The sequence below is a fragment of the Mastomys coucha genome, unplaced genomic scaffold (genome assembly GCF_008632895.1).
Source record: "Mastomys coucha isolate ucsf_1 unplaced genomic scaffold, UCSF_Mcou_1 pScaffold4, whole genome shotgun sequence".
In the NCBI taxonomy this organism is placed as follows: domain Eukaryota; kingdom Metazoa; phylum Chordata; class Mammalia; order Rodentia; family Muridae; genus Mastomys; species Mastomys coucha.
In genome coordinates this window covers 35,317,776-35,344,830 of record NW_022196910.1, presented here as the reverse complement: position 1 = coordinate 35,344,830, position 27,055 = coordinate 35,317,776, and the positions used below count along the sequence as shown (strand labels likewise).

The 27,055-nt window shown below is 36.5% G+C and overlaps 1 protein-coding gene across 3 annotated transcripts in view; it reads right to left on the bottom strand.

Moving 5' to 3' along the window:
- Ppp1r12a (protein phosphatase 1 regulatory subunit 12A) overlaps nucleotides 1-27,055 on the bottom strand; it is a 111,406-nt gene that overhangs the window by 69,061 nt on the left and 15,290 nt on the right. For all 3 annotated transcript variants that reach the window (XM_031349701.1, XM_031349699.1, XM_031349700.1), the window contains exon 2: nucleotides 3,233-3,363. In XM_031349701.1, coding sequence (XP_031205561.1) covers nucleotides 3,233-3,363 — 131 coding nt within the window. The remainder of the gene's footprint in view (nucleotides 1-3,232; nucleotides 3,364-27,055) is intronic.

Here is a 27,055-nt window from a genome sequence, read left to right as displayed (position 1 = left end):
TCCCAGTGACAATGGTTTTATGTTAACTAGACACAAATTAGGGTGGTCTATAAAGAGGAAACTTCAATTGAGAAAATGCTTTCATTAGACTGGCCTGTAGGTAATCCTGTGGAGCATTTTCTTTTTTGTCTTTCTTCTTTTTTTGGTTTTTCGAGACAGGGTTTCTCTGTATAGCTCTGGCTGTTCTGGAACTCACTCTGTAGACCAGACTGGCCTCAAACTCAGAAATCTGCCTGCCTCTGCCTCCCAAGTGCTGGGATTAAAGGCGTGTGCTACCACTGCCCAGCTGAGCATTTTCTTAATTATCAAGAGATCAGGAGAACCCAGCCTATTGTGGGTAGTCCCACCCCTAGGCAGGTGGTCCTGGGTTGTACTAGAAAGCAGGCTGAATAAGCAATGGGTGAGCAGTATTCCTCCATGGCCTCTGTTTCAGTTCCATCTCCAGGTTCCTGCCTTGAGTTTTCTCAATGATGAAGTCTGACCTGAGACTTGAAAGCTGAAAAAGTCCTTGCTTTTGGTCAACTTAGTGTTTTATCTCAACAACAGAAACCCTAAATAATACATCAATGTATCAATGTGATACCGGCACATCCATGTTTATTGCAGTACTGTTTACAATAGCCAATTTAAATAGTCCAAGTTATGGACTCCACCTAGGTGCCAATCAACAGAGGAATAGACAAAGAATGTAATTAAGACATACAACAGATTCATTTTAGCCATAAAGAAGTGGCTCCTGTGAAATATAAATAAGGTAATTTTTATTCTTAACCCTTTTTAAATTAAGCTCTAAAAATGTGGATGTATAAGCCACAATTCTGGAACTATGGTAATCTTATGAAAAAGAGGAGACGTTGCTAAGAATAAAATCTATTAATTGAGAAATTCATAAAAAACTGAAAGGTCTAAGTCCTTGTTGATAATATTAAATAGTTTAATAAATCTGGATGGATGAATGAATGAATCCATTCCTCCAAACTACATACTCTTGTAAATGTCTTTGCTGTTTAAGTCATTTTCAATTTGGAATTCTGTTATATATAAGTAAAATCATCCCAAATGACTCAGCAAGTTTATGACTTAATCAAATCTATGCAAGGAAATTATATAGCTCCGTTATTATTGCCTTTTCTGACTCAAAAGTTGTATTTTAAAAATTTGAAGTACAAGAATTAGCATTTGAAGAAAGAGGTTGAGTTTCATTTTACCAGAGGAAACAAAAAGATAACTATCAAAGCAAATACTTGGCATTGATTTCTATGTGCCATACACTGTTTAACAGGCTACCCAAGTTAAGCCTCAGAACAGTCCTATTAATTCCAACTTATAGAGGAGAAAACTGAAACTAGAAGAATGAAGATCACAACCCTCAGTAATTAGTGAGGAAGCATTTGTAATCCATATTAGCTGACTCAAAGCCTAAGTACCTAACCTTTACATTATTTTTGAAGAAAAATTAACAGTTAGGCTAGGTCTTTAATCCCAGCACTTAGGAAGCAGAGGCAAGTGGATCTCTGTGAGTTCAAGGCCAGCCTGGTCTATAAAAGTGAGTCCAGGACAGCCACTCTTACTATAGAGAAACCCTGTCCCAAACAAACAAACAAACAAACAAACAAACAAACAAACAAAACAAACAGAAAGTTATCTAATTTTTCTGAGCTGATCTAAGTAGTAGAGATACTTAGTAGATGTAAAAAAGCACAAAAAAGTAATTAAGGACATAAAACCTTAAGAACCACTATTGTAATTCTGGATAACGAGTACTTTGCAATAGTAGACAATTTCTCAGGTGGTACTGGGGAGATAGTGCAATGTAGTGGTTGACTCATAATTCTGATCCCAAAACTCAAGTAAAAAAAGGCAAGTTTAGTAAGTTGTGACTCTAATCCCAGCACTGGGGATACAGAGATGGGTCAACCTCATTACCTGGTGGCTAACTTCCAGACCAGTGAAATGCCTCAAAGCCATGGTGGAAAGCATCTGATAACACTAGAAGTTGTTCTCTGTCTTCCACACACATGTGCATGCACATGTACACACATGGAAACACCACACACACACACACACACACACACACACACACACACACACACGAGCGCGCGTGCGTGCACTTCCTTGGTTTATAGATTAAAAAACAAACAAACTCAAGCCGCAAAAAGAGAAAACAAGTCTCTAATAGAGGCAGTCAGTCAGTGGCAAACAGCTTTTAATACAGATCTAGGCCTGGCTACTTTTTATTACACTGTATCATACCCACGGAGAAACAGAAAGTACAGGGAGATAACACAATGAAGGACTACTAAAAAGTAATTACAATAGCTGCTTTTAACTGAAGCTTTTCTTCTGTAGTTTCAAAGCTGCTATCAAAAGTGGTCCACAAACAGTAGCTGTTTTTTCCCTTTTTTACTCTTTCATATAACTTTTATGAAAGCATATTATAAAATGTTCTTCTATCACAATTCTTGTTCACTTTATTGTGCTTATGTTCTATTAACTAGTATTTGATAAGCTGATATAAGAAACAGATTGTACAGCAATATATATAGTGATAAAAACTAATTTAATGAAAATATATTCAATGTGTCTACATTCCCATATTAAATGCTTGAACAAAGTATTCATACATAAAAGGTGGTTGGGAATACAGTCATTCTATAATATATACTTCCAGAAAATACCCTTAAGAAAACCTAGTAAAGTAAACTAATTGGAGGATTATGTATAACTCTCTCAATAGTCCCTAGAGCAATATAAACTCAGTTAACACTGTTCCTTTCCTCTGGTATTTCATGATTATATATGTGTACACAAGACTGTTAAATACTACTAATCCTGCATCATCCAACAATACTATAGCCATGAAAAGAAAATATGGAGAATGTATACACTACTGATCTTAATACAAAATTCAAAGGGCTACAGCAGTGAGAAATTCAGTATCTGTGCAAGAATTACTTATTTGCTATCCTGGGAAGAATTTTCAAGAATTAAGGTAATATGATTAATCATTAACAAGGATTTATGGTTTTGTGAAAGTGTTTCTCTGTGCAGTCTTGGCTGATCGGGAACTCCCTCTCCAGACCAGTCTTGTTTTGGACTCAGAGTTCCACCTGCCTCTGCCTCCTGAGTGCTGGGATTATACCATGTGCCATCACGCCGGACCATTAAAACAGGAGTTTTAAAGAACCTACTTTTAATATTAGCATAAAACTACAACACAGAACTGGCTTACTCTGCAATATCGAGATATCCACAGGAAGCAGCTGCATGGAGTGGTATCCAGCCTTCATTGTCAGGTTGATTGATATTTGCTCCATTTTCTACCAGAAATTTCACCATATCAACATTGTCATCAATGCAAGCCTGAAAAGAAATTAGAAAGTATGACTAGGAAAAATTTGAACAAACAGTCTGATTGTCAACAGAATAAAATTCTTGTTTTATGTATCTTTAAATATACCCTATGTAAATTAATCTGTAGCAAACATGATTGTACAGCCACTGAACATGACAATGATACTATATTCTAAGAGTCTGTGCTTAAATACATGTAACAGTACTTCAGATGACTAATCTTTATGGGACCCAACCAGGAAAATTACTATAACTCACTAAAAGAAACAAAACAACACAATCAAGCCATGCATGTTGGCACGCACCTGTAGACCTAGCATTGGAAAGATAAAGGAAAGTGGATACCAACAAGGCTGAGGCTAGTCTCATCTACACAGTGAGTTCCAAGACAGCTGGGTTACACAGTAAGACCATACTCAACAACAACAAAAAGGCAAATATACTTAACAACCAACATAATATAACTAAGCAGTTATATTACTATGATTACTATATCAGTGATTTTTCAAAAGGTGGTGTAGAAAATTAGGGAAGGGAGGTAGGTATTCAAGATCCTTTTAGGAAATTAACAAAAATATTTTTAAAATAGTATCAATTGACAAGTACACTTGGAAATGTACAAGTGATAGTGATAAAGACAGATGTGCCATAGGTACCAATCAAGGCAGTGGTGATTAAAACAAGTTATCAGTAACAGGCATCGCATTGACCAGTGAGGACTCATGGTATATTTTTGAAGCTGCTCTTAATTATAGCTGTCCTTGATAAGGCAGTAAAAAAATACAAATTGTATAGAATCTCAAATCCTGAACACGTTTATCTAATATTCTATGGAATAACATAGGAAGTATAGATTAAAGCACTTTTACGGACATGATAGGTATCTGGAGGAGAAGCATACAAATGACAACTAGCTATTTTCCAATGAATATTACTTATACCTAAATGATGAGCTGCTATGAGTACATAGTGAGTTTGATTTCTGGCAATCCATTTTCTTGAAAATGAACACAATCAGTCTTCCACTTCATAAATATCAATTAACATCAATCAGACATGCAAGTACCACCCCACCCAGGCACACCCTAGGCTCCAGCCTACAAGGATAATGGAGTATTGGTGCATTATTAATAGCAGCAGGGATTGCTTCCTGCTCATGGAATGGGTCCCAACCTGGGCCAGTCATTGGTTGGCCACTCACTCCACCACTGTTGCATCCCCATCCTGTACATCTTGCAGGACGGACACATCCTGGGACAAAGGTTTTGTGGGTGAGTTGCTGTCCCCATCCTTCCACTGGGAATCCTGCCTGGCCATAGACAGTGGTTACTTCAGGCATAAATCTAATAGAACAGAAAATGGGAATAGACTTGAACTCACTGGTACAGAAGTCAACTTTCTAAACCCAACACCTATAGTTCGAGCACTACAATCAACAATAAATAAATAGGACCTCATGAAACTGAAAATCTCTCTAAGGCAAAGGACACTGGCAATAGGACAAAACAATAGCCTATAGATTGGGAAATATTCTTCACCAAACTTACATCTGATAGAGGGCTAATATCCAAAATATATAAAGAACTCAAGAAGTCAGACAAACCAATTAAGAAATGGAGCACAGAGTTAGACAGAGGATTCTCAACAGAGGAATCTCTAACGGCCCAGAAGCATGTAGGTTGGTGGGAGTGCAAACTTGTACAACACTTTGGAAATCAATTTGGTGGTTTCTCAGAAAACTGCCAATAGTTCTACCACAAGACCCAGCTATACCAGTCCCGGGCATATACCCAAAAGATGCTCTACCATCTTACTAAGATACTTGCTCAACTATGTTCACAGCAGCTTTATCCATAATAGCAAGAAACTGGAAACAACCCAGATAGATGTCCCTCAAGGGAAAAATGGATAGTTATTATAGTTTTGTTTGACACTTTAAATCCTCATTTTTAACATATGACTCTACAAATATTAATACAATCTGTAAGAGCTCGCTGACTCTTCAAAATGTCTTAAGAGTAAATAAGGAAGTCTGGAGAGGGGCAGGAGATGGATCAGAGGTTAAGAGTTTTCTTGCTGTTCTCACTGAGAAGCTAGGGTCAGTTATCAATACCCACATATCGAGGCTCACAAATTCCAGTTCCAGGGAATCCAAAGCTCTCTTCCAGCCTCTGGAGGCACCAGTTACACACATGGTACACATATATACATACAGGTAGATACTTGTACAAGTAAAGATTTAAGAATAAATCCCTTAAACACTAAGAATTTTTAGTAGCATATGGTGGCCTGTACTTATAATCCTGACATTGGAGAACCAAGAGATAAGAGGATCATGAATAAAGCCAACCAGTGCTATAAAGGGAAAGTCTAGCCAGTTCTTCACCGTCAAAGTGTCTGCTTATATTTAGGAAAAGAAACAGTTTTCTGGGAATAAAAACAGAACAGCAGAACAATTGAAATGGCAAAAAAAAAAAAAAAAAAAGGATCTGAACACAAAGAACACAGAGTGGTTCTTTTCTAGTAAACTTTATTATTTGTTGACATCTCATTTGACATAATTTCATAGTTGCTTTGTGCTAAAAATGACCACCAAAAGAATATAAATCCTATATTTCACGATGAATTTTTTTCCCCACCGTGTTCTGAGCAGAACTATGGGGTTTCAGTGTCCGTAATTCTGGTATCTAACATTTTATCCCTTGAGATTTATCCGCTGATACAGAAATTAGAGAACATTATTACACAAAAACCAAACCCATGAGGGTATTACTAGGCTCTTGGGTTGGGCACTCACCACCACGAATAGGTTGTAATTGTAACGGTACACCTATACTACAACCACTAAATTGTCTTTTTGTTTTTGTGCTACTTAAGTAAAATGAAGGATCAGTTAAATATGATGCACTTGGTAGAAATTTAGAGAACTTTTTAGTTCTTCATCGCTCCAAGTTGAGACTTGACAACCATGAATGAGTCTCTGTAACTAACATACTAAGTCCAAGTTTGCAACCAGTTTTGGGATTACTTATGATATCAGATATAATGAGCTAGTCCTACATGGGAGAACTTTACAAATGTGTGGCACTTAACAGGTGAGTCTTTGCTTAAATGTCCATTTTCGATTAAGTAATTATGTGTGCATGCATGCATGCATGCATGTGTGTGTCTGTGTGTCTGTGTACATACCTGCAGAGGCCAGAAAAGAGTGTCAGATGCCCTGGAAATGGGATTATAAGTTGTCAAGAGCTGCCTGATAAGGGTGATGGAAAACTCTAGTTTCATGCAAGAGCAGCAGGCATCCGTAACTGTTCAGCAATTTCTCCAGCTACAGCAAATTAGTTTCAAGAATTTTCTAGTGGAGGATGGGATGGCAATATCAGGAATGGACTGCAAGGCCTTACACATGCTAGCAAGCAGTAGCACTGAGCTCCAAGTACCAACAGATGTTAGCTTTTTGATCAGACCTTTTCTGGTCTCCATATAAAAATAACAAATTCCTGCCCTACCATTTTACTCCATGCCATTTATTCAAAAATATACTACAAATGTTTGCTTAATTGCTCACCACCTATTTCTCCTACTACTAACCAAAGGCTTAATAAAAAAATGTTTTTTTTGTTTTTGTTTTTTTCTTTTTTGTTTTTTTGTAGCCCAGTACTTCGTACGGAATCTGGCATGTGAAAGACACATTGAGTGCAGACCTTAAAAGACTTCAAAGGATTTAGCAGCTTGAAGAAGTGGCCTGAGGAGAAAATGAAACTGGACACTAATACAGATGTCTCTGATTCCACAAATATGTTCTTTTCACACAAATCACACTCCATTTTCAAAGATGTCCCGAGATCAATGTATTTCTCACCTATCTATGGTCCTACAGAGGCCAATAGACTCCTAAGTCACTTAATATGTATTTGCTTTATAAGTAAAAACAATTTTGCTTTATTTGATAGAGAGAAGTAAGAGAAATGCTGTTAGTAACACTTCTCTGAAGAAGAAAATTATGAGGGGCAGGGAAAGTGGCTCAGCTGGTAAAAGGCTGGCTGCACAAGCACGTGAGCCTGAGCATAGATCCTCAGGTCACATGTGAGAAGCCACCACAAAGGTATGCACCTAGACCACAATACCGAGAGAGTGGAGGTGGGAAGGTCCCAGGGGTTGAAAACAATGCGCAGGTCAGTCTGCTCATTGAGATCTTGTCTTATAAGGAAGGAGAGTGACATAGAAGACACTGGACATCAACCTCTGACTTCAACACCCATCCACCCCCATCCATCCACAATCATTTAATGGTATTTTAATACTTCATGTCAAAGGATGAAGCTGACATTTACATAGCATTAAAATTCTCTATCATGTTAAAATTCATATATATCCATGACTCTCCTCTCTGTATTATCTCTGTACTATAATGTGTTCATGTAGAGGTCCAAAGTACTCAGAATATATTCTGGACACAGGAGACCATAAATATTATGTAGCAGTCATTATTAATTTGAACTTGTGGAGGGTTTTTTGGTGGGTACTGGTTAATGGTAGCAAAGCTACAGATTTGAGGGCCACAGCTATGTAAAACAGAACACAGCTATGAAAATAAAGAAGTGATAGAAAACTTTTATCGTGTTAGGAAGCACTTTATAGAATGCTATTTGAAAAGGAACTAATGACCCATGTTGATTTAATGGAGATATTCTAAACATAATATTCATTTTCCTAAAAAAACTTCACTTTTTCAACCTTTGTTAATTTCCATTCTGATTATCACCAATACCAAATATGAATCCACTTAACAAATGTTTATAATACATACACAGTTATGGTTTTACAAATCAATCAATCAAATAACAAATGGCTCTTTATAAAAGGATACACTATGCTCCTTCAGTGACAGTGGCTCAATTTAACAGTGCTGAGAAGCAGAAGGAAAATACAGAGTTTTAAAGGAGGCATGCCACAGTCCTATCGACAGCTCAGATGATCACCAGAAGCAGTATGGAGACTGTCTACCCTCATCCTTTAATTCTGGTATAGGCAGCAGCAGCAAATAACAAGGGTAGAACTAAATAAAGACAATTTAAGTTACTTTAAAAAGACGAAAGAAAAAAAAGAAAAGAAAAAAGGAAAAGGAGCAAGTCTCACTTTGTAACCTGGCTGGCCTGAAACTCCCTAAGTAGACCAAGCAGGCCTGACTAAACTCAGGGGCCCACCTACCTCTGCCTCCTTAAGTGCTGGAATTAAAGGCTTATGTTGAAACCTTGAACAACAATAACAACAACAAAAACCTATAAAGGTTAATGAAAATTAAGACTACGGGGCAAGAAAAGCCACTCGCCGGGATGAAAACTAGAATTTCAATGTGCAGACTGAAGGGGAATATGATGATTTTATTAATTCTGAATCTATGAGCTTAGATATCTGGACACCTACCTAGCTTGCAAACTTTCAAGTTTGGTAAATATGAGCTAAAAATAACAGATAGGAAATTATCAAAACTGAGGTAATTATTTAAAATAATGAAATAATTTAAATTTTAAAATAATGAAATAAATGATATAATCATCTTAATTAAAATAAATAAAACAATTAAAATAATGGGACTTAAAATCATTGAAGAATAAAAGTGATCAAAAACCATAAACAGGAGAGACTAAACTACGATCAGTATATTCCACTTAAAATAAAGACATCTGTAGCATTTTATTCAGTTAGTAAAGCAAAATGTTTTTAAAATAAACATAAAGAACTTGCAAATGAACACCCATCACATACTGAAATTAACCTGAATCAATATCTACATGTCTCAATAAACTTCTATATAATTAGATTAGTCATTTGGGACAGAATCTCATTTTCCTACAGGAGACCATACAATTGAGTTTAAAGTAAAACTAACTGCGTAACATCCTTGTATGTAACAAACAATGTGAGGCAGATACGGTGAGCAGGGTCCAGAATAGCCCTGGTCACCTTCTTATAAATATTTTTCGGGGGGAAAAGATTTATTTTTGAAGTTTCCCCATTTAATGAAGGCTACTTTAAAAAAATTACCATATAGGAAATATCTATTCTACAATAGATGAAGCTCTGCTCTTATAAAACATGTATATGTTTAACTCAATACAATATAAAAAGTAGCTGCATAAATATATAATGTAATTAAGGCTAAATCTGTTTATTCTTTTATTCTATTCATAAGTTAAAATGTTTTAACATGAATTAATGCTAAAAGAATTATCACAAACTTGTATTATATCTGCACCTCAAATTCAGGGTGTAAATTGTTCAAAGTGTTCTCCTGAGCATTCAAAAACTACACCTAAGAAACTGACAAGGCATTCTCATAAAAATAGTGTTGCTAGAAGAAGCAAGAGCTAACACATGCAGCACATTAAGAGACACATGACTTGCAGACTTAAAATATTTGACTAAATTTGGTCAGTTATTGAGCCATACAAGGTAAGAAACAGAATGAATCAAATATATTTCCAAAATCTTAACAGATGTGGCTTAAGTTTTTACTGACTGCACAACCAGTGAGTAGCCATGGAGACGTCATCACCCTTTAATTGCAGGTCCAGGCAGTGTTAACTTGAGCTGCAAATTTATTCAACAAACTCAAGTGCCTATGGTTTCTGTTCTCATTGTCTAACACATGTACATGGAAAAAGTTGGAATCTGAAAGAGTTGCATGAAGGGCTACAGAAAAAGCTCAAAGCTCTAAAGACAAATTTTGTATTGAACCTGTTTAACTTTGATAATCACTAAGTTGTATTGCCAAAATAAGTCAAAACCAATGTATTTAGCAACCGCATAGTTTATTGAGGTAAAATTACAATTACAAAAGCAATTGTATTTGAAATAAAGTCTAATACTGTTAAATTCCTTTTCACTATATACTAATCCTTCCATTAAATTTTTCATTTTTTATATATTTTAATCTAATAAAAACATTTCCCCTTTTTAAATTATAAAATGATGAGTTGGAAACTGTCAAATTTCTTTTAATAACATTAAAAGAATGATTTCTAAGTGGATGAGGAAGTTTTCAATGGTACACTAAGAACACCTTAGAGATTCCAAACCTTCTTCAAACACTTAGTCATGCAAATTATGAGGAAAAAGCAAAGCGATTGGAAAAGAGTAGTTGCATATGAACATAATTATAGCAATTTAGCATTATAATTTAATTACTGACAATAATTAAAATGCTTATGCCTAATCATTAGTACCAGTTATTGGCATGTAAAAAGACAATGTGAAAACATAAACTCTATGTGACTCTTATAAAGCAAAAAGCCCTACTGATAGAAAAAGCAATCTGGGGGTATGCTACGAAACAGTCTATATACCCGTGTAACATATAGTCTGCTTTAAGAGGAACTGAAATGTCAGTGTCCAAGTCACGGTTTCATTCTATTTTAAAGTGCAGTGAGACATTTCAAATGAGGAACAGTGAGTTAGCCAACAAGGTCTCCAAGCAGTGTTCTTACGCTTGACCAAGTGCCCTGGTCTTCCACTAAGGATTGACAAATGAGCCAGCGTGGGATCTAGAGAGGTCACTGCTATACCTAATTATGAAAGCAAGGGGAACTCTGCATTGCTGAAAAGCTTAAGGTTCCTCAGCTTCCTTCTGTCCAACCCTTTAGGAGGTACACGGAATAAAAACCCTGCCCTTTAAAAGTCAGACAGCCAACGATACAACGATCAGGACAGTAAGTCAAAACAGTCACCATAATGATGAAGCCAAAAGAAACAAACCCCTTGTTCAGAAAAGGAAAAGCCCACCTTACAGCCCCTAGAAATCGTAGGAGACAACAGTGCTTGTCAAAGAAAAGGCACTATATATGTGTTAGCAGAAGGAACTAGAGATGGCGAATACAGACTATTAAAAAATAAAAAAAACCTGGGAGGCAGAGGCAGGTGGATTTCTGAGTTTGAGGCCAGCCTGGTCTACAGAGTGAATTCCAGGACAGACAGGGCTACACAGAGAAACCCTGTCCTGGAAAAACAAAACAAAACAAAACAAACGAACAAACAAACAAAAACCTGACAAGAACAATTTACAAAGCAAAACCCAAGTTTCTATGAGAAATGTAATTTAAGCACTGCTCAAACATTCAGTCAGCACTATTTGAATAAGAATACTTCAACACTGGAAGCAACAAATAAAGATGAAGACGTGTTTAAACCCACTTACAGTTTTCTTCCCTTATTGATAAAGACCTAGAGAGCTAGGGTCAAACCTACATTTTCAGAGGATAGGTATACTTTCATCTCGAGAATCAGTAAGGAAACACCATTTCTTCAGAAACTTAAAACTCTTAGAACTATGAAATGAATCAAATTTCAGAATTATTCTCTCACTAATACATTTTCTAATTGTGCACTCTGTACAATTCAAAGCATGCATTTTGTAGAGACAAAGACTAGCACTAGAGGGCACATTCTCCTTGTTTTCCTTAATGCCTAGAGAATGGTCCTCAAGTACATAAACACAAGAAGTGAATCACACTAAAACACTAACCTCCTTAATAAGTAGGTACTAAAGACCTAGTGTGTAAATATGTACATAAAATTACATTCAGTACTATCTGAAACATGTTGTCTTATTACAGCTTCATATATTCACAAAACCTACTGTACAATTTATGAAAAATAACAGACACATCAGTATATGATTAGAGCTGAGTTAAAGCAAACTGATGGAACAAAACAAATCTTAGCCCAGGTCTCAGTACTACTGGAGCTCTGCAGAAAGGTAGGAAGCAACTACAAGCAGCTATTTCTTTGATGAAACTGACTTTAGCATTCATGATTACAAACTCAGTTACAAGAGTTTACTAAGTCAACTTACCAATGAGAAAACAACATTAGTTCCAGGGAAGGAAGTATACGTGTCTACTATTTTATTTAAGCAATCAAAAGAAAAACAAAACAGACTATAGAAAAATATGCAATAATAGTGCAGATTGGGTAAGCTTTGAAAGCCTGTCTCAGAAAGAGAACTGGGAATACAGCTCAGTGTTAGAATGAACACTTGGCCTAGCATTCATTAAGCCCTGGTTTCAATTCTTAATACAGACAAAAATTATGCATCAAGATTCAATTCTTGGCATTGATATGACAAATGAAAATAAGTCTGAATATATACCAAAATATTAATTAACAGACATCTTAAAATCACTGAGTTGTTTTTCCAAAATATCTTCTATCTAGTGAGAACATAAAAGTTTTTATAGCTTCCAAAACAAATATATCATAGATTTTAATCATCTAATAGCTTCTAAATGTAATTCTTCAATGTTCAGCAGATCAGGCAGCCATAGGAAACGTGGTTTCTTCCCCAGTTCAACAGTTATCGAGTGCCCACTATGGCCACACAGTGTTGCCTGGTAGGAATCCAATGGTGAAGAACACAGACTAGATTTTTGTACTCAGGAAGAAACAACTAAATACAAAATAAAAAGAGCTACTGTACTTTATATGGACTAAAATATTAACCTAGATTTGGGGGCACAGGGTGGGGGTGAAACAAAAGCTTTCATAATGGTTCCAGCATTTCCATCTTAAGGAGTTCTTAAATCTATAAAATCAAATCTTACTGGATTTAAAAACTCTGATACCTGTGGTAACTGATCCACAGGAATAGGTGACAAGGCATAAACAGCATATTTAAAACATATTTAGACAAGCTTGTATCACAGTCCAGAAATGACTGAACATCTTCAAAATGGAAACAACAAATAAGAACTGGGGCTGGAGGGATGGCTCAGTGGTTAAGAGCTGATTGTTATTCCAGAGGACTCAAGTTCGATTACCAGAACCCACACGACAGCTCACAACTGGCTGCCATTCCAGTTCCAGGGTCCCTTCAGGCACTAGACATATACATACGTGTATCCCATAATAATCATACATATAAAAACCATAACAAAGGGAATCAGAAGCATTATCTTAAGGAGAAGGAAATAAATAGTGTAGTGTTCTATGTAAATGAAGAAAATGGAAACAAAACTAAACCAAACCTTTAAGGAGGCTAAGTGCTTCCTAGTGGCAGAGCTGAAGCCACTCTTTATTGAATCTTCCTTCCAAAAAAACACCAATCTTTCTATAGCACTTCTGAATATGCTAGAAACTGTTCTAAGTACTTCACAGGCATTAAGTAATTTATCCCCATAGCAACCCAATATTTAAGAACTATTATCATTATGATCATTTAATAGCTGATAACTAGCAAGACTGAGATTGTAACTCACAAGTCTGGTTCTACTACCCGTGTCTCTAACCAACAGATATACAACTGACTAAACAGTAGCTGCAGCACAAAGCACAATAATGTCTCACAACAGTGTGGTCCTAGCTACCATGAAAACTTCAAATGCATATGCCCTACCTTGACAAGGCAGTTCATCTAGAAACGTATTCTCTACATGCTCACAAATGTGCAAAAAACTTGATACAGACCTACAAACCTGGGAGAAGAGAATCTCAATTGAGGAATTACTGCCATCCAAATGCTCTGTAGGTACTGTCTTGGTTGCTAATTGATGTGGGAGGTCCTAGTCCATTATGGACCATTCCTAGGTGTAGGACGTACAAAAAAAAATGTAGTTGAGCAAGAGAGTAAGCAGCATTCCTCCAAGGACTTTAGTTCAGTTTACACCTCCAGGTTCCTGCTTTGGTTTCCCCTTCAACCATGGACGGTGCTCCATAAGGCAAGTAAACCCGGTCCTCCCCTAAGTTGCTTTTGGTCATGGTGCTTATCACAACTAACAAGAGAATCAAACTAGAACATACACTAATTGTCATGAATGAAGAACTAATTTATGGAGTAATTTGAAATAAATTCACAGATATTTTACCAAGTGAAAAGCATAAGTATAAACGTGAGTAAAGTTTCTAACCAGTGTTAAAAATGAAACCAAAATACTATATATTTATATACATATTTTTTACATATGTTATGTCTGAAAGAATATCAATAGGATACAGTAGGCTATGGCTAGGTCAACTGCAGGCCACACAAGGTGGTGGGAACTGTTACAGGAAGGAAGGCTTTACCGTAATATATACTAGAGGGCTAATGAGTTCCACCCTTTCTGTTCTCCTCAGCACCTTAGAGGTTCCTCACTCAAGTGAGCTACAATGATCCGTCGCCATACAGAGAACTAGGAAGAAAAGTCTGTGCGGTGGCACAGACCCTAGATCCCACTACTTGAGAAAATTAGGAACTTTAGAGACAGCACTGGCTACACAATGAGTCTGAGGTCAAACTGTGCTATATAAGACTGTCTCAAAAAATCAAAAGATGAACTGGAAAACTATATACCCTGTGTTTTTGCTAGTTTATTTCCCCTCAATTATTTGTTTAGCATTTAGTACAATTCTATCCTGAGCCCAACTTTATATCTGAGAGTTCTTGTGTCTGAAGTCCAAGACCAAGGCCTGGCCATATTCAGTAACTGGTGAGAAACTGGTGTCTCCCTAATACATGACATTTTTCTAGCTATATCCTTATATTTTGGTAGGACAAATAAAGCCCTTTAGAACTCATTATGGTTAAAATTTATCCTATCACAATGTTTCCTCAGTGTATCTTCTTACTATAATGGAAAATTAGTTTGGTAATAAAGAAATTGGCATGGCTGGGAACATATGTCTGTAATCCTATCACTTGGGAGATGGAGGCAGAAAGATCAGGAATTCAAAGTCATCCTCAGCTACATAACAAGTCTGCAACCAGCCTGGGCCTGTTACAATGAGAAAAAAAAAGTTATAAAAAATTTTAATGGTAGGGGGACAAAAAATTTACATACGAATTTTAAATACCACTGACTACACAGAAGTAATTTTATCTAACTACATATTCAATGATTACATAAATTCAAATATAGTTTGCCTATTTGGGGAGAATTCTCCCACTAAAAGTTTTAACACATGTATAGGTTTCTCCACTAGAAAGTGAACATTACAAAACTTTGCTAAAATAACTAAAGTTCTTAGCCAAAACAAAGCCCAGTGATGAAAACACAACAAAAGCACATTCTTAGGTTCTGCTAAGGTTTGGCTATGACTGGAGTATTTCCTCAAAAGTCCATGTCAGAGACTGGTCCTCAGTGCTGCGGTATCTTTTAACAAGGTGTGATGGCTGGAGGAGACCCTCAGAGAAGATTAAGGTAATTCTCTTTCTTACAAATTCTCCTAACTGGAGGTTCAAGAGAGAAACTACTTTAGTTCAACTGCAAAGATGGAGGGGAAAAAAAAGAAAGAACTGCTATCAAGAATTCCAATCTTTTTGGTCCTCAGAATGAACCAAGGTAGTTAGAACTTGGAAACATCTCTGGAGGAAGACAAAGGATGTACATTTTTGGACTTCACTAGGTAATGGTTAAGAGACTGGTATATGCTCTAAATTGCTCAGTTAGACCTCAGCATTTGTTTTTAACATCTTCTACAGCTTGAACAAATATTCCTGGGACTGAATGACTGTTTTCTGTAACATTATGAACACCCATCCTAAAACACTAACAACAGTGAGTTACTTACTTGTATCTGCTTTCTCTACTCTTTTTTCCCCCTTGTCAGTCTCTACTATACTATGAACTCTCAAAATCAACCTTAGTTATCACTATACTGATAATGCCGACTAGTTGTCACTAGAATATATTAGACCTTAATCAAGTACTGACTAGGAGGAGCCTGCAGAATGATGCAGCTTCACCAGTAGCTGTATAAGCTGGCAATCTTTGCTACTTGTAACTCACCATGATCACAGAAATTTTATTTGTGTGTGTCATAGACTTGCTATGAGAGATGGGTTCATTTATAAAGTCTTTAGTTTAACTGAGAACAGCGTCCCTTTTCCTAAACGGAACTGGAACTGATACTAAGAATTTTCAAACTATTAATTTGTCTTAAAGATATAATTGAGATACTAAGAACCACTCAGAGAACTTATTCAGTAGCATGCTGGCTGTGCTTCAGAATGCTTGCATCTTTTCATGTGTCCTCTATTCAGAACGCAGCAACATCACTACAGAAAGCAGCAGCTCCATTTTTCAGCATTGTCAATACTGTACCATCAAAAAAATTCTGTATTTCCTAGGCATGAGACACACAGATATAATATATCCACCTTTTTTACAAGACAAGAGCCTAAACTGCTTTGCAATTTTATTTTTTTTAAATCAAATTATATAACCAATGCCATTTATTAATGTTAGTGTTCTAGCATAAAAATACTTCCACAAAAGGAATTCCTTCCCCAGTAAGATGACTACTAATGCAGCACATAAGGTCCTTAGTAATTCGGCTACTGTGGTAATAAAGGCAGCCAAGAAGAGAACACTGAAGACAAATTAAAAGCCAGCCTGCATTTTTTTTTTTTCTTTTTGGAGTGGTGCCTTGCATTTTACTGAAAGTCTGAAAGCTGAGTCTTGACCATATAAGGTTCTGGGATTCCCAAGGAAGAAAAAGCAGGGGGTTAAAGTCAAACTTGAAAGCCTTAAAATACAAGAACATAGGTACCGAATTACCATGAGAGAGTCTGGATTTTTTATTACAGATTTTCTCACAATTCCAGCAACGTTACTTCAGTAACAAGTAAGTAAACAAAACAAATTCACAGTGAATGTATAAAGCCAAGTAAGACAGATTAGGTTCAATTTCCTCTGGTGGAAATCTTCCTTTTCTATTACATATACCTTCTCTATTTTAATCAAGCATAAAAATGGAATTTACCTTTTCTCTATTAATTTACTCTGGCATCCAAGATCACCGCAGATGTTATATATCTCTGATGCATGATTCTGGTTTATACTCACATAGTTTAAATGATCCTGACCAAGCTGTTGGAAAGCACACTTGCTTTTAATAGGGGTTTGTTTTCTAGCCATCTTTTCAGTTCTTCCCTTTTTAGTATCCTCACAGCATCTTCCCTTCCCTTCTAGTTTATAGCTCTTAATTTACCAAACATTAAAAAAAAAAATGGAGCCTAAAGTAACAGTACATAGAAATAGGTGAGATCATCTTCATAATGTAGTAGTATTCTTTGTGCCTAAGCAATGTGAAAATTCTTTTTCAGTTCTATAGTAATCTTCCCCACCCCTTATTTTATATTTTAGATCATAAAGTTTCCAACCATGGAAGAAGGTTATTTATTAGAGAAATTACAGCCTATAAAATCTAAAGGGGATAAACAAGGAATATAGAAACCGACTTCTGAAAAAAAAAAATCAAACTAACAAATGGTGTTAGCCTTCCTTTCTTCGCAAGAAAGTGACTTAGAAACCCACATCGAGCTGTCTTTCCAGCCTATTTTAGAAGTCCTATGGGAGAAGGAATCACACAAGGACACTAATGAGCGCCTTCCCACTACAGCCCAGACTAAAGGTCCTCCTGCTTCAGCCACATGTGAACTAGGATCACAGGCATGTACACCCTTCCTGGTAACTGCATTATTTATAACTTATTTACAAATTTACATGCAACTTACCTTTCATGTATATTAGGACAAAAAGTGAGGAAGGAATGTAAAAGAAGGCCATTTTAGAAAACTTAGTTATGTATACAATTCAACAAAGCTAGCTCTAATACAAATGAAAATATCAGATGCAGCTATTCATGTTAATAAGAAAGCATAAGCAAGATATGCAGGTAAGCTGAGCACTTTTTAAAAAATATTGTAGTAAGGCAGTTTTTCCAGAAAGGTTCTTTAAAATACCAAAATCAGTTTATGTTCTTTCTTTCTCTTTTTACTTTACCAAACTGCTCTATCGTTTATAACTTTTCAAGAATTATTGGACACTGACCATTTCCTTAGGTTCCATATGATGGACATATAAAGACATATTGTAAATGATGTTTCCAAACAGGAAGGAGGATAATCTTTTTCTAATTTGGCAACTTCCACATTTCTTTGCAGGAGCTCAGAAAACTGGCAATAGCTTAAGCAGTAATGGGGCATCTAGGAAATGCAACTTAAAGCTTAAAAAATAAAATAGCAAAAGTTAAAAGAACTCAAAGGGAGAAGAAAACAGCAGTATGTCAGGTACTGAATACTAAATACTGTCAAATGACCATGAGTTGAAAAAATAGCAAATTACTAGAAAGAATTAAATAGATATATGAGAAGGCAAGAAGAAAGTTGTAATTTATTTTATAAACCATGCTAAAGAACCCCAAATTTAGTCTACATAACAGAATTTTTCAATTATGAATAAAATACAGGGATCTCTGAAAAAAGTCTCTTTAAAATTGGCTGAAATTATCTTATATTATTTTTTAAAAATGCTATATAAACAGTACACATGCTTTAAGCAAAATTCAAGTGAAAATTAACCTTGTTATCACTTTACCTATAAAGGGGTCGGCTGGTGATACCATTTTACTGAGAACCAACCCTCCTCGTTACAAACATGACATTTTAACTAAAGCCACCCTTGTCTACCACAGTAAATCTATTCTTAAATATTCCCAAACAAAAGCAAATGCACAGATCTTAAAGGGTCATTTATTTGTCCACCTGACCAACTGTATTCATATATTTTCCTTTTCCAAACCTCAATTAGTAAAACAAACATGTTGAATTAGAAATGAAGAGAAAAAGGTCTGAAGAAGGCCTTTTAATGTTCAGGTTTATGAACAGGTGGTAGATGATGTCCTCCTCTGCATTCCACTGGCACCAGGCACACAAATGCTATTCAGATAAATGCAGACAAAACACACACAGAAAATAAGAATATATCCTTAAAATAAGTCTACTGTCTTATTGTCTTGGGTAAATATAAAAAGTTGAATTCTGCACAGTGTATGCACATTGACTCTCATAAGAAACTCCCTGACATTTTCTCAAAGTCACTGTACTAATTTACAACTTCATCCCCAGAGCTCTTCCGGCCCCCCATACTCAGCAATGTCTGACAGCGGTTTGTCACGTTAGCCTTTCTGACTAGGATATATTCTTCTTCATGGACACAGCTGGTACTGTGCTACACCTCTCATGTCGTTCTGTGTGCTGTTGCTTATGCACAGATCACAGTAGCCATTTCTTCCCACATTTACAGCAAAAAGTTTTGTAAATCAAGCAAATTGTCAGTTGAACTGAAAAATTTAGTAAAATGGTTTTACTCTTTGTGAGTAAAGCTGGGGTTGGGGTAGGGTTTCCCATAAGAAATATCTATGAACTAAAGCTACAAAAATGATAAAGAGTTATCAACTACCTAGTAATTTTTATCTTACTCTTTTCTGATCCCTTTCCCTAAAGAACATTATGATTTTTCACAATGGTCTCATGTCATATCTATCTATCTATGTATCTATCTATCTATCTTATAAAGGCATAAGGAAACAGAATATATGCTATATACAAGAATGTCCATGATTTTTGTCTGCTTTGGTTACTGATAACCCTAAGTGCTTACTACAATGAGTAAACATACACAATTTCAAAAATGCACTGTCAACAGATGGCAGTGTACTTAAATCCTTAAACTGTCTTACAAGCACAGTTTTTAAAAGGCCCAAGAATAATGTTCACAAATCTATCCTAGATAGAGAACTGGGTTTCTGCTCATGATTCAGCAATGTTTTTCTAGAGGAACCTGAATAATCTGCCAAGATTTACCTTAGGGACATGGCTTCTCGGTGAGGACACTTAGAATTTTAACAGAAGGTGAGTATTTCTAAAAATGAGCAAGGCCGTGCCAAACAGGCTCAAACATCAGAGATGTCATATGTCACAGTACAGGGCTGCCTGCCTATTCAAACTTCAGAGTCTCTCTACTCATCTGGCTATCTATTTGTACATCTGTACAGAGAAGTCAGACTCAGAAGGGATAGAGGAATACAACTGTTACCTACAAAAAAGTCCCTGACAGAAATATATACTAAAGAAAATTAAAATGTCTCTTGGTGAAATCATGCCCCACCAGGGACTGGAGAGATGACTCAGCAGTTAAGAGCACTTATTCTTATACAGGAAATGTGCTCAATTCCCAGCACCAACATGGCGTCTCACCACGATCTGTGACTCCAGTCCCAGAGGATCTGAGGCCTCTTCTGGCCTCCACAAGTACCAGGCATGCACATGGTACACATATACACACATAGGAAAAACACTCATATGTTTGTATACATGTATGTACGTGTGTATATATGTATGTTATATAAAATATTTTTACATATATATAAAAAAATTAAGATCTAATTTTAAAAGTTTAAAAAATTACCTTGATCATTAATTAACATCAGGCCATATCCTTTCCTTAGTTTTAGTAGAATTTTTTTCAACAGCAAACTAAAAAACAATGTTGAACTTTAGAGCTACCTTCAAAGTTGGGGGTGGAGGGAAGGGAATTTAGATGTCCAGAGCCATTTAGTCAACACTAACCAACATCAAGCTAGGGGCTGGAGAGATGGCTCAGTGGAAAAGAATGCTGTTCCCCTCCAGAGGACCTGAGTTCAATCTCCACATTCATGTCAGGTAGGCTCATACCTGACTGGAACTCCAGCCACAGCTCATCCAACATCCTCTTGTGGCATCCATAGTCACATCTGATGTGCCGTGTACACATGTGTGAGTGTGTGTGTACACATGCATGCACACACATGGAATTAAACAAAACAAAAATTAAACCATATATTGTTATTTTTTTAGAGAAGATAAAAAAATAAGACATTGATAAAGCAAAAGCCTACAGAAAAGATGCACACCTCCTTCTACTATGCACTCCTACTAATGACAGACTTCACCTGATTTTACTACTGTATATAAAAATATTTATTTTTTAAAATACTAGAAGACTAATATAACTTAGAGTTGTATGGCTTGATACAACTTTCACAGCATTTTTAATGGAGTGAACTCCATTATTAACCTAAAAAGAAACCAGACTATTACTGGTTACAGTAAATTTTTAAAAGAACAGATTTTTTCATAAAAACATGTCCAAAGGGCTGGAGAGATGCTCAGCTGTTAAGAGCATTGGCTGCTCTTCCAGTAGACTGGGTTTGATTCCCAGCACCTACATGGCAGCTCACAACCATCTGTAACTCCAGTTCTTCTGGCATCTGCAGGCACTCACATGCTGCACAGACATACATAAAAGCAAAGTGCTCATAAATATAAGATAAAATAAAACAATCTGAATAAGTCTCAGTGTGAAATTATGAGCTCTTACAACAGTTATAATACTAACCCATGATTGTTTTTTTCCAATAAAAGGCTTCTTCTAAACAACATATCTTCAGAGTAATCAAAAAATTGCCTTTCCTGAAAATTCATTTCTACTTCCAGAAAGTAATAGCTAAAGCTATATAATTAATTATTTCCTATCTTCAAAGAGCATATTGTTCCTAGTGCTGAAAGCATCTTTAATCACTACCTTACCTAAACTAGGCTTTAGTTCCACTTTATTCCAAAATAGGAAAAGAACAGTTACTAATAGAAAAAAAAACTTATTTTTTTTTTTTGCCTGCAACTCAGAACTGCTTTTCTTGCTCGATTTTGTTTTTATCTCCCTGTCATCCCCAGTCATGTAAAACGTAAAAGTTCTAAACTTGGAGTCAGATTATACAAAAAAACAAACAAGTCTTTAGTAATGGAAAAACTGACAGAACATAAAAGCAAACAGAAAAGCAGGTATATAATAAGCCCATACATTGGAAACAAAATGAAACAGGAGCTTTCACTAACATTCACATATTTCCTGATGTCTTAAAAGAACATCACAGGATCATAGAGTGCTAGCACTAAGACCTGTGACTTGTTAGTTTTATGCTGTACTTTAATCATTGCATGTTGACATTCTTCAGGGTAAAGGAATTGAGAGGCAAGGGCTAATGTTATAAAAATTAACTGTGAACCAAGAAGATCCCTAATGTCATAAGTAAGATGTTCTAAACCAGCAGAGGCAGAGCTGGGCCTTGAGTCCTCTGGCTCCTTCAGCAGTCTCTTGAACTGGCTGGCTCTTTGATTCAGTTTCAGGAGATAACAGGCCAACTAGATCCTCTCTGGCCTATCAACTGTCCTATAATTAAGCCTCAGAGATTCCTGAGGCTACAACAGTGATTGACTCTGGCTCAAATAGTTGAAAGTTGCTACAAAAAAGTGTTTAAAGTCCAAAAGTGTTTTATCACTATGTCCAAGTTCACCTCTGAACTCTGCAACACATTAGTCACAGCTGTACCTCACTTTGATCACCGCAATAATGAAATAATCCTTACACAAGCTTAAAACAAGCTGTTACAATTTGAACACACCTAAAGATACAGCTATTCATCATCACATTCAAGAATGTAAGAACATGCTATAATCGAAAACTTGACAATCCGAACTAAGACCATCTTCAACGCCATATTTTTTAATACAAGAGGGGAAGAATATCTTTTTAAACTATTAAATGCATTTATCATGGGTGTTGTTAAGAAGAAAACTTCATAGGATAGGAAAAGGGCCTATATGAGTTGTCTAGGAAGACTGTACTCAGAGCTTACCAGTGATTGAGTTTAGTTAAGCAGTGAGTTCTGGATTTAAGGAAAGAGTATCTCAAGAAATAAGATGGAAAGCAATTAAGTAAAGGCAAAACCAATGTTAGCCTGTCTCTGCACACATCTGCTTCTCATGTCTGCCAATGACTTCAACCTACATTTGGCAAGTCAGAAATGCAGTTTCACATCATTCTATCATCTTTCATATTATTTAAAACTCACTTCAGCAAGCTTTTAATACTTCTTGAGCTGTGCTGATTAAAATGCTAGCTAATACAGGGTCAAGAGTAAACACCAGAGAGTCTGGATTGACACAGAACTATCAAAAACTAACATACTGGCAGTGAGTCATCCAGGTGCTAGTCCATCTGGTCCTGGCTGATGATATCTCTGACAGACCCATGTCATGTTAACAACAAAGGCAATGTGAACTTACCCAAGTCCTACTTGATATGAAATCATACTTAGTTGGCAATATTTTTCTCTTTTGAATTTACAAACCTTGTCAAAAAAGGAAGAGGGCAGACCAGTGATTTGGCTCAGTGGGTCAAGTTACTTACATCTAAGCTGGAACTCACACTTGGGAAGTCACAAAACGGAAGAAGAGAACCAATTCCCACAAGCTGTCCTCTAATATCCACAAATACACCATGCATGTGCACACGAGACAGACAGACAGACAGGCAGACAGGCAGGCACGCGCGCGCGCACACACACACACACACACACACACACACACACACACACGGACACACGTAATAGTAATATAAAAGTCATTTTGAAAAGGTCAGCAAACTTGTTTAAGAGAAACTCAAATGGGCATCTAATAACCAATATAATTTCCTCCAAAATGATCTGGGACACAACGGATACTTGAGTCTTACCAGTCATCTATGATAAATATACATATAAAAATTTACATGCAAATGTCACACTACTGCCTTCTTCCTATTCCTGCTCTTATTTATAACTTTTTAAAATTATTTGGCAATTAAACAGACAGACAGACACACATACACACGTAGTAGTATAAAAGTCATTTTGAAAAGGTCAGCAAACTTGTTTAAAAGAAACTCAAATGGGCATTTAATAACCAATACAATTTCCTCCAAAATGATCTGGGACACAATGGATACTTGAATCTTACTAGTCATCTATGATAAATATACATATAAAAATTTACACGCAAATGTCACACTACTGCCTTCTTCCTATTCCTGCTCTTATTTATAGTTTTTTAAAATTATTTGGCAATTTTATAGTGCACATATTGAAGTTTACCACTTTTACCCTTTATTGCCCTCTGTCACTCTCTCCTCTTGCTTCCTTCCCTGGAGACCTTCATCCCATTTTTCTACCTTTTTACAGTGTGACTCTCTGGGTTTAATTAGTGGTTACTCCCACAAGCATAGATGGGGTTTATCTACTAAAGCAGAGGCAATCTGTAAGGAACTACACCAGAAAGAGAATGGCAACCCTTCTCCCATCAACCACTAACTGCTCCGTTAACTTGGAGAGAAGGTGGGGACTCATAGACCTCTTCTAATTTGCAAGTTTCAACACTATTCTTCCATAGTCTGGGTGTGTGGTGTACACAGGCTGATAGAGAATGTCTTCTTCAATAGTTAATAGCTCTCTGCTTTACTTTTGAGACCCACTCTTTTCTGGGAAGCTGGCTGACTAGCTCCAGGGATCCTCTCGTGTCTACCCCACCCTGTGCTAAGGCTGCAGACATGCTGCCCACCCAGCCTTTTACTGCTTTTTCTGTAGGCTCTAAGGATCTAAACTCAGGACCTGAACTCAACAAGCATTTTCTTTTGGCAGGTTCAAAATGTTTCCCAACAATTCACATTATTCTGAGCTTTAATACCACTAATAATTTTTAGAGATCAGTGGCCATTTTCCTAATCAATTTTTAAAATAGATATTCATCATCAAATGCTTTTTATATTCATAGTTTGCAAAGCAAAAGCATTCACTGTATAAAAAGTGCCTTATGGACTTTTTTCTTTTGTCTACATCTCTTTCTCTGGGATTGTCCAAAATTCTAACATCAAATGATATCTTTTGAAATCCAGTGTCCTCTGAAAACTATCTGCCTTTTGAGTAATCAACTTGTCTTTAAACTTTCTGAGTCTATCTGCCAATAGCTACAAAATATACATAATTCTATCTTTAAAAAAATCCCTTCAAAGTCCGCCTGTCATGCCTATCAAACTGCCAGTCCTTTTCTCATGAAACAGAAGGGGGGAAACACAATACAGCAATAAGCATGTACCCATTACCACCACCACCTTAACAAACTAGCAAACTGATGCTCACCAGCTTTGTCTAAGTATCTATATTTAACCCTTAAAACATTACCACAAGTTGCCATTTAGGCATTTTCCCCCTTGCCTGAACAGAATTTTAATACTTTGCATGTAAAACTTTCAGAGATGGCATAATTCAAAAACTTGTCTATTTCAGTCAGTTTTAACAGCTAAAATAATAACCACATTTTGTCCTATACAAATGCTTTGTCTCCACATCACATGGTATAACATAACACTTTTTATTATTATTAAATTTTTCTTTTTTCTTTTTTCTTTCTTTTTTGTTTTTTTACAGTCCAGTCTTTATCTACCTCCCGGTCCACCCTCTGACTGTTCCTCATCCCATACCTCCTCCCCGGTCTCCAAGAGGATGTCCCCCACCCACCAGACCTCCTCAGTGCCTGCCCTCAAGTCTTTCCAGGGTTTGTTGAGTCTTCTTCACTAAGAACAGACCAGACCAGGCAGTCCTCTGCTGTATCTGCATAACACTGTCTTTTAAGTAGTCTCTTTATACTAAAGTACCTCAAGAAAGGATATTTTACAAATCATTAGCTCACTTCACACATGAAACACAGGCACAGGCACAGACACACATACACACACATACACACAACCTCCCTACCAAGATTAAACGTCAAGATAAGTGGAAAAGAGAAAACATATTAGGATTCAATGCATGGCAACTACTTCCTGGTTCATCTAACATGATCACCTACTGCAGTCACTCCAGTCACTCCTCACATCCCTCAGAACACCTGCCCACAACACCTTCCAGCAATCATAAAATATCCCAGAACTGAAATGTACAAGAAAACTTGAGAGGGGAGGGGAGACAGACAGAGAATTTATTTTAGGCATATTAATTCTTGTGGTTTTTTTTCTGTAACTTCATACAGTGTTTTATGTGGTCATCAAATTTTAGCTCACAGAACAGACCTAAGTTCAACTCCCTGCTTCCCACCCAAGTTGAACATATGGTTAGGGACATGGATGTGATACTGCTCATCTGTACTAACACAATAGCCACAAATCCTCTGAACACCTTCCAGAGTCAGCCCCTCACCAGTCCTTGCATACTGCTCCCTTAGCTAAGCAGTAAGCATATGGTATAGACCCTTTATTTACAAAGCAAACCACATAGGAATGCACAAGTCTCTCTACCCTCTCAGATTATTCTGCTACTTTTTGTGTTCACCAATTCCTTGTCTTAACTATATCTTTAGCTGATCTCTTTTCTAACCCAACTGCTACTAAGCTTGTCAGCAAGTCAGCTCTTGTAGACTACTCAGCTTTGAATTGTATCCCCTTCCTCTGGCCTAATCTTTTCTCAGTGCACTGTCCACACTGCAGCAAAGGCAATTTTTTTTTTAATGAAAAAGTCTGATTGTCTCATTTATACAGATAAAAGTCTTTCAACACTTCTGCTCAGCACCACTCTCTCTGAGGTAGTCTCCCAGACATCTCTCTCATCCACTCAAACTTGGGGTAACTTCAGGTCCCTGACTCTAGCTAGTGTGGGCTTATCCAGTGTATGGACATGCTTCCACAAGACTGTAGAACTACCACTACAGGTCAATAGACATAATGGAGAGATTTATGACTGCCTATATGTTTGCCTAGACACTCTAGCGGACAGCAAGCTGTAATAAAGCAACACTGACCACCTTATTTGCTATGAAAGCTACATTAAATAATGCCAAGGTTACCGTATGGTTTGGGATTGCCAATGCTTCAATTTCTAGTAGTAAATAAACAATTTCTGCTCTAGAAATCTAAGCTTACTCTAATATAATACATGTAACACATACAATTATATATATACCAATTAAGGTGTACAATGAAATGGGGTTTGCTGGATTCAGGTTTTTTTTTTTTTTTTTTTTTTTTTTTTTTTTTTT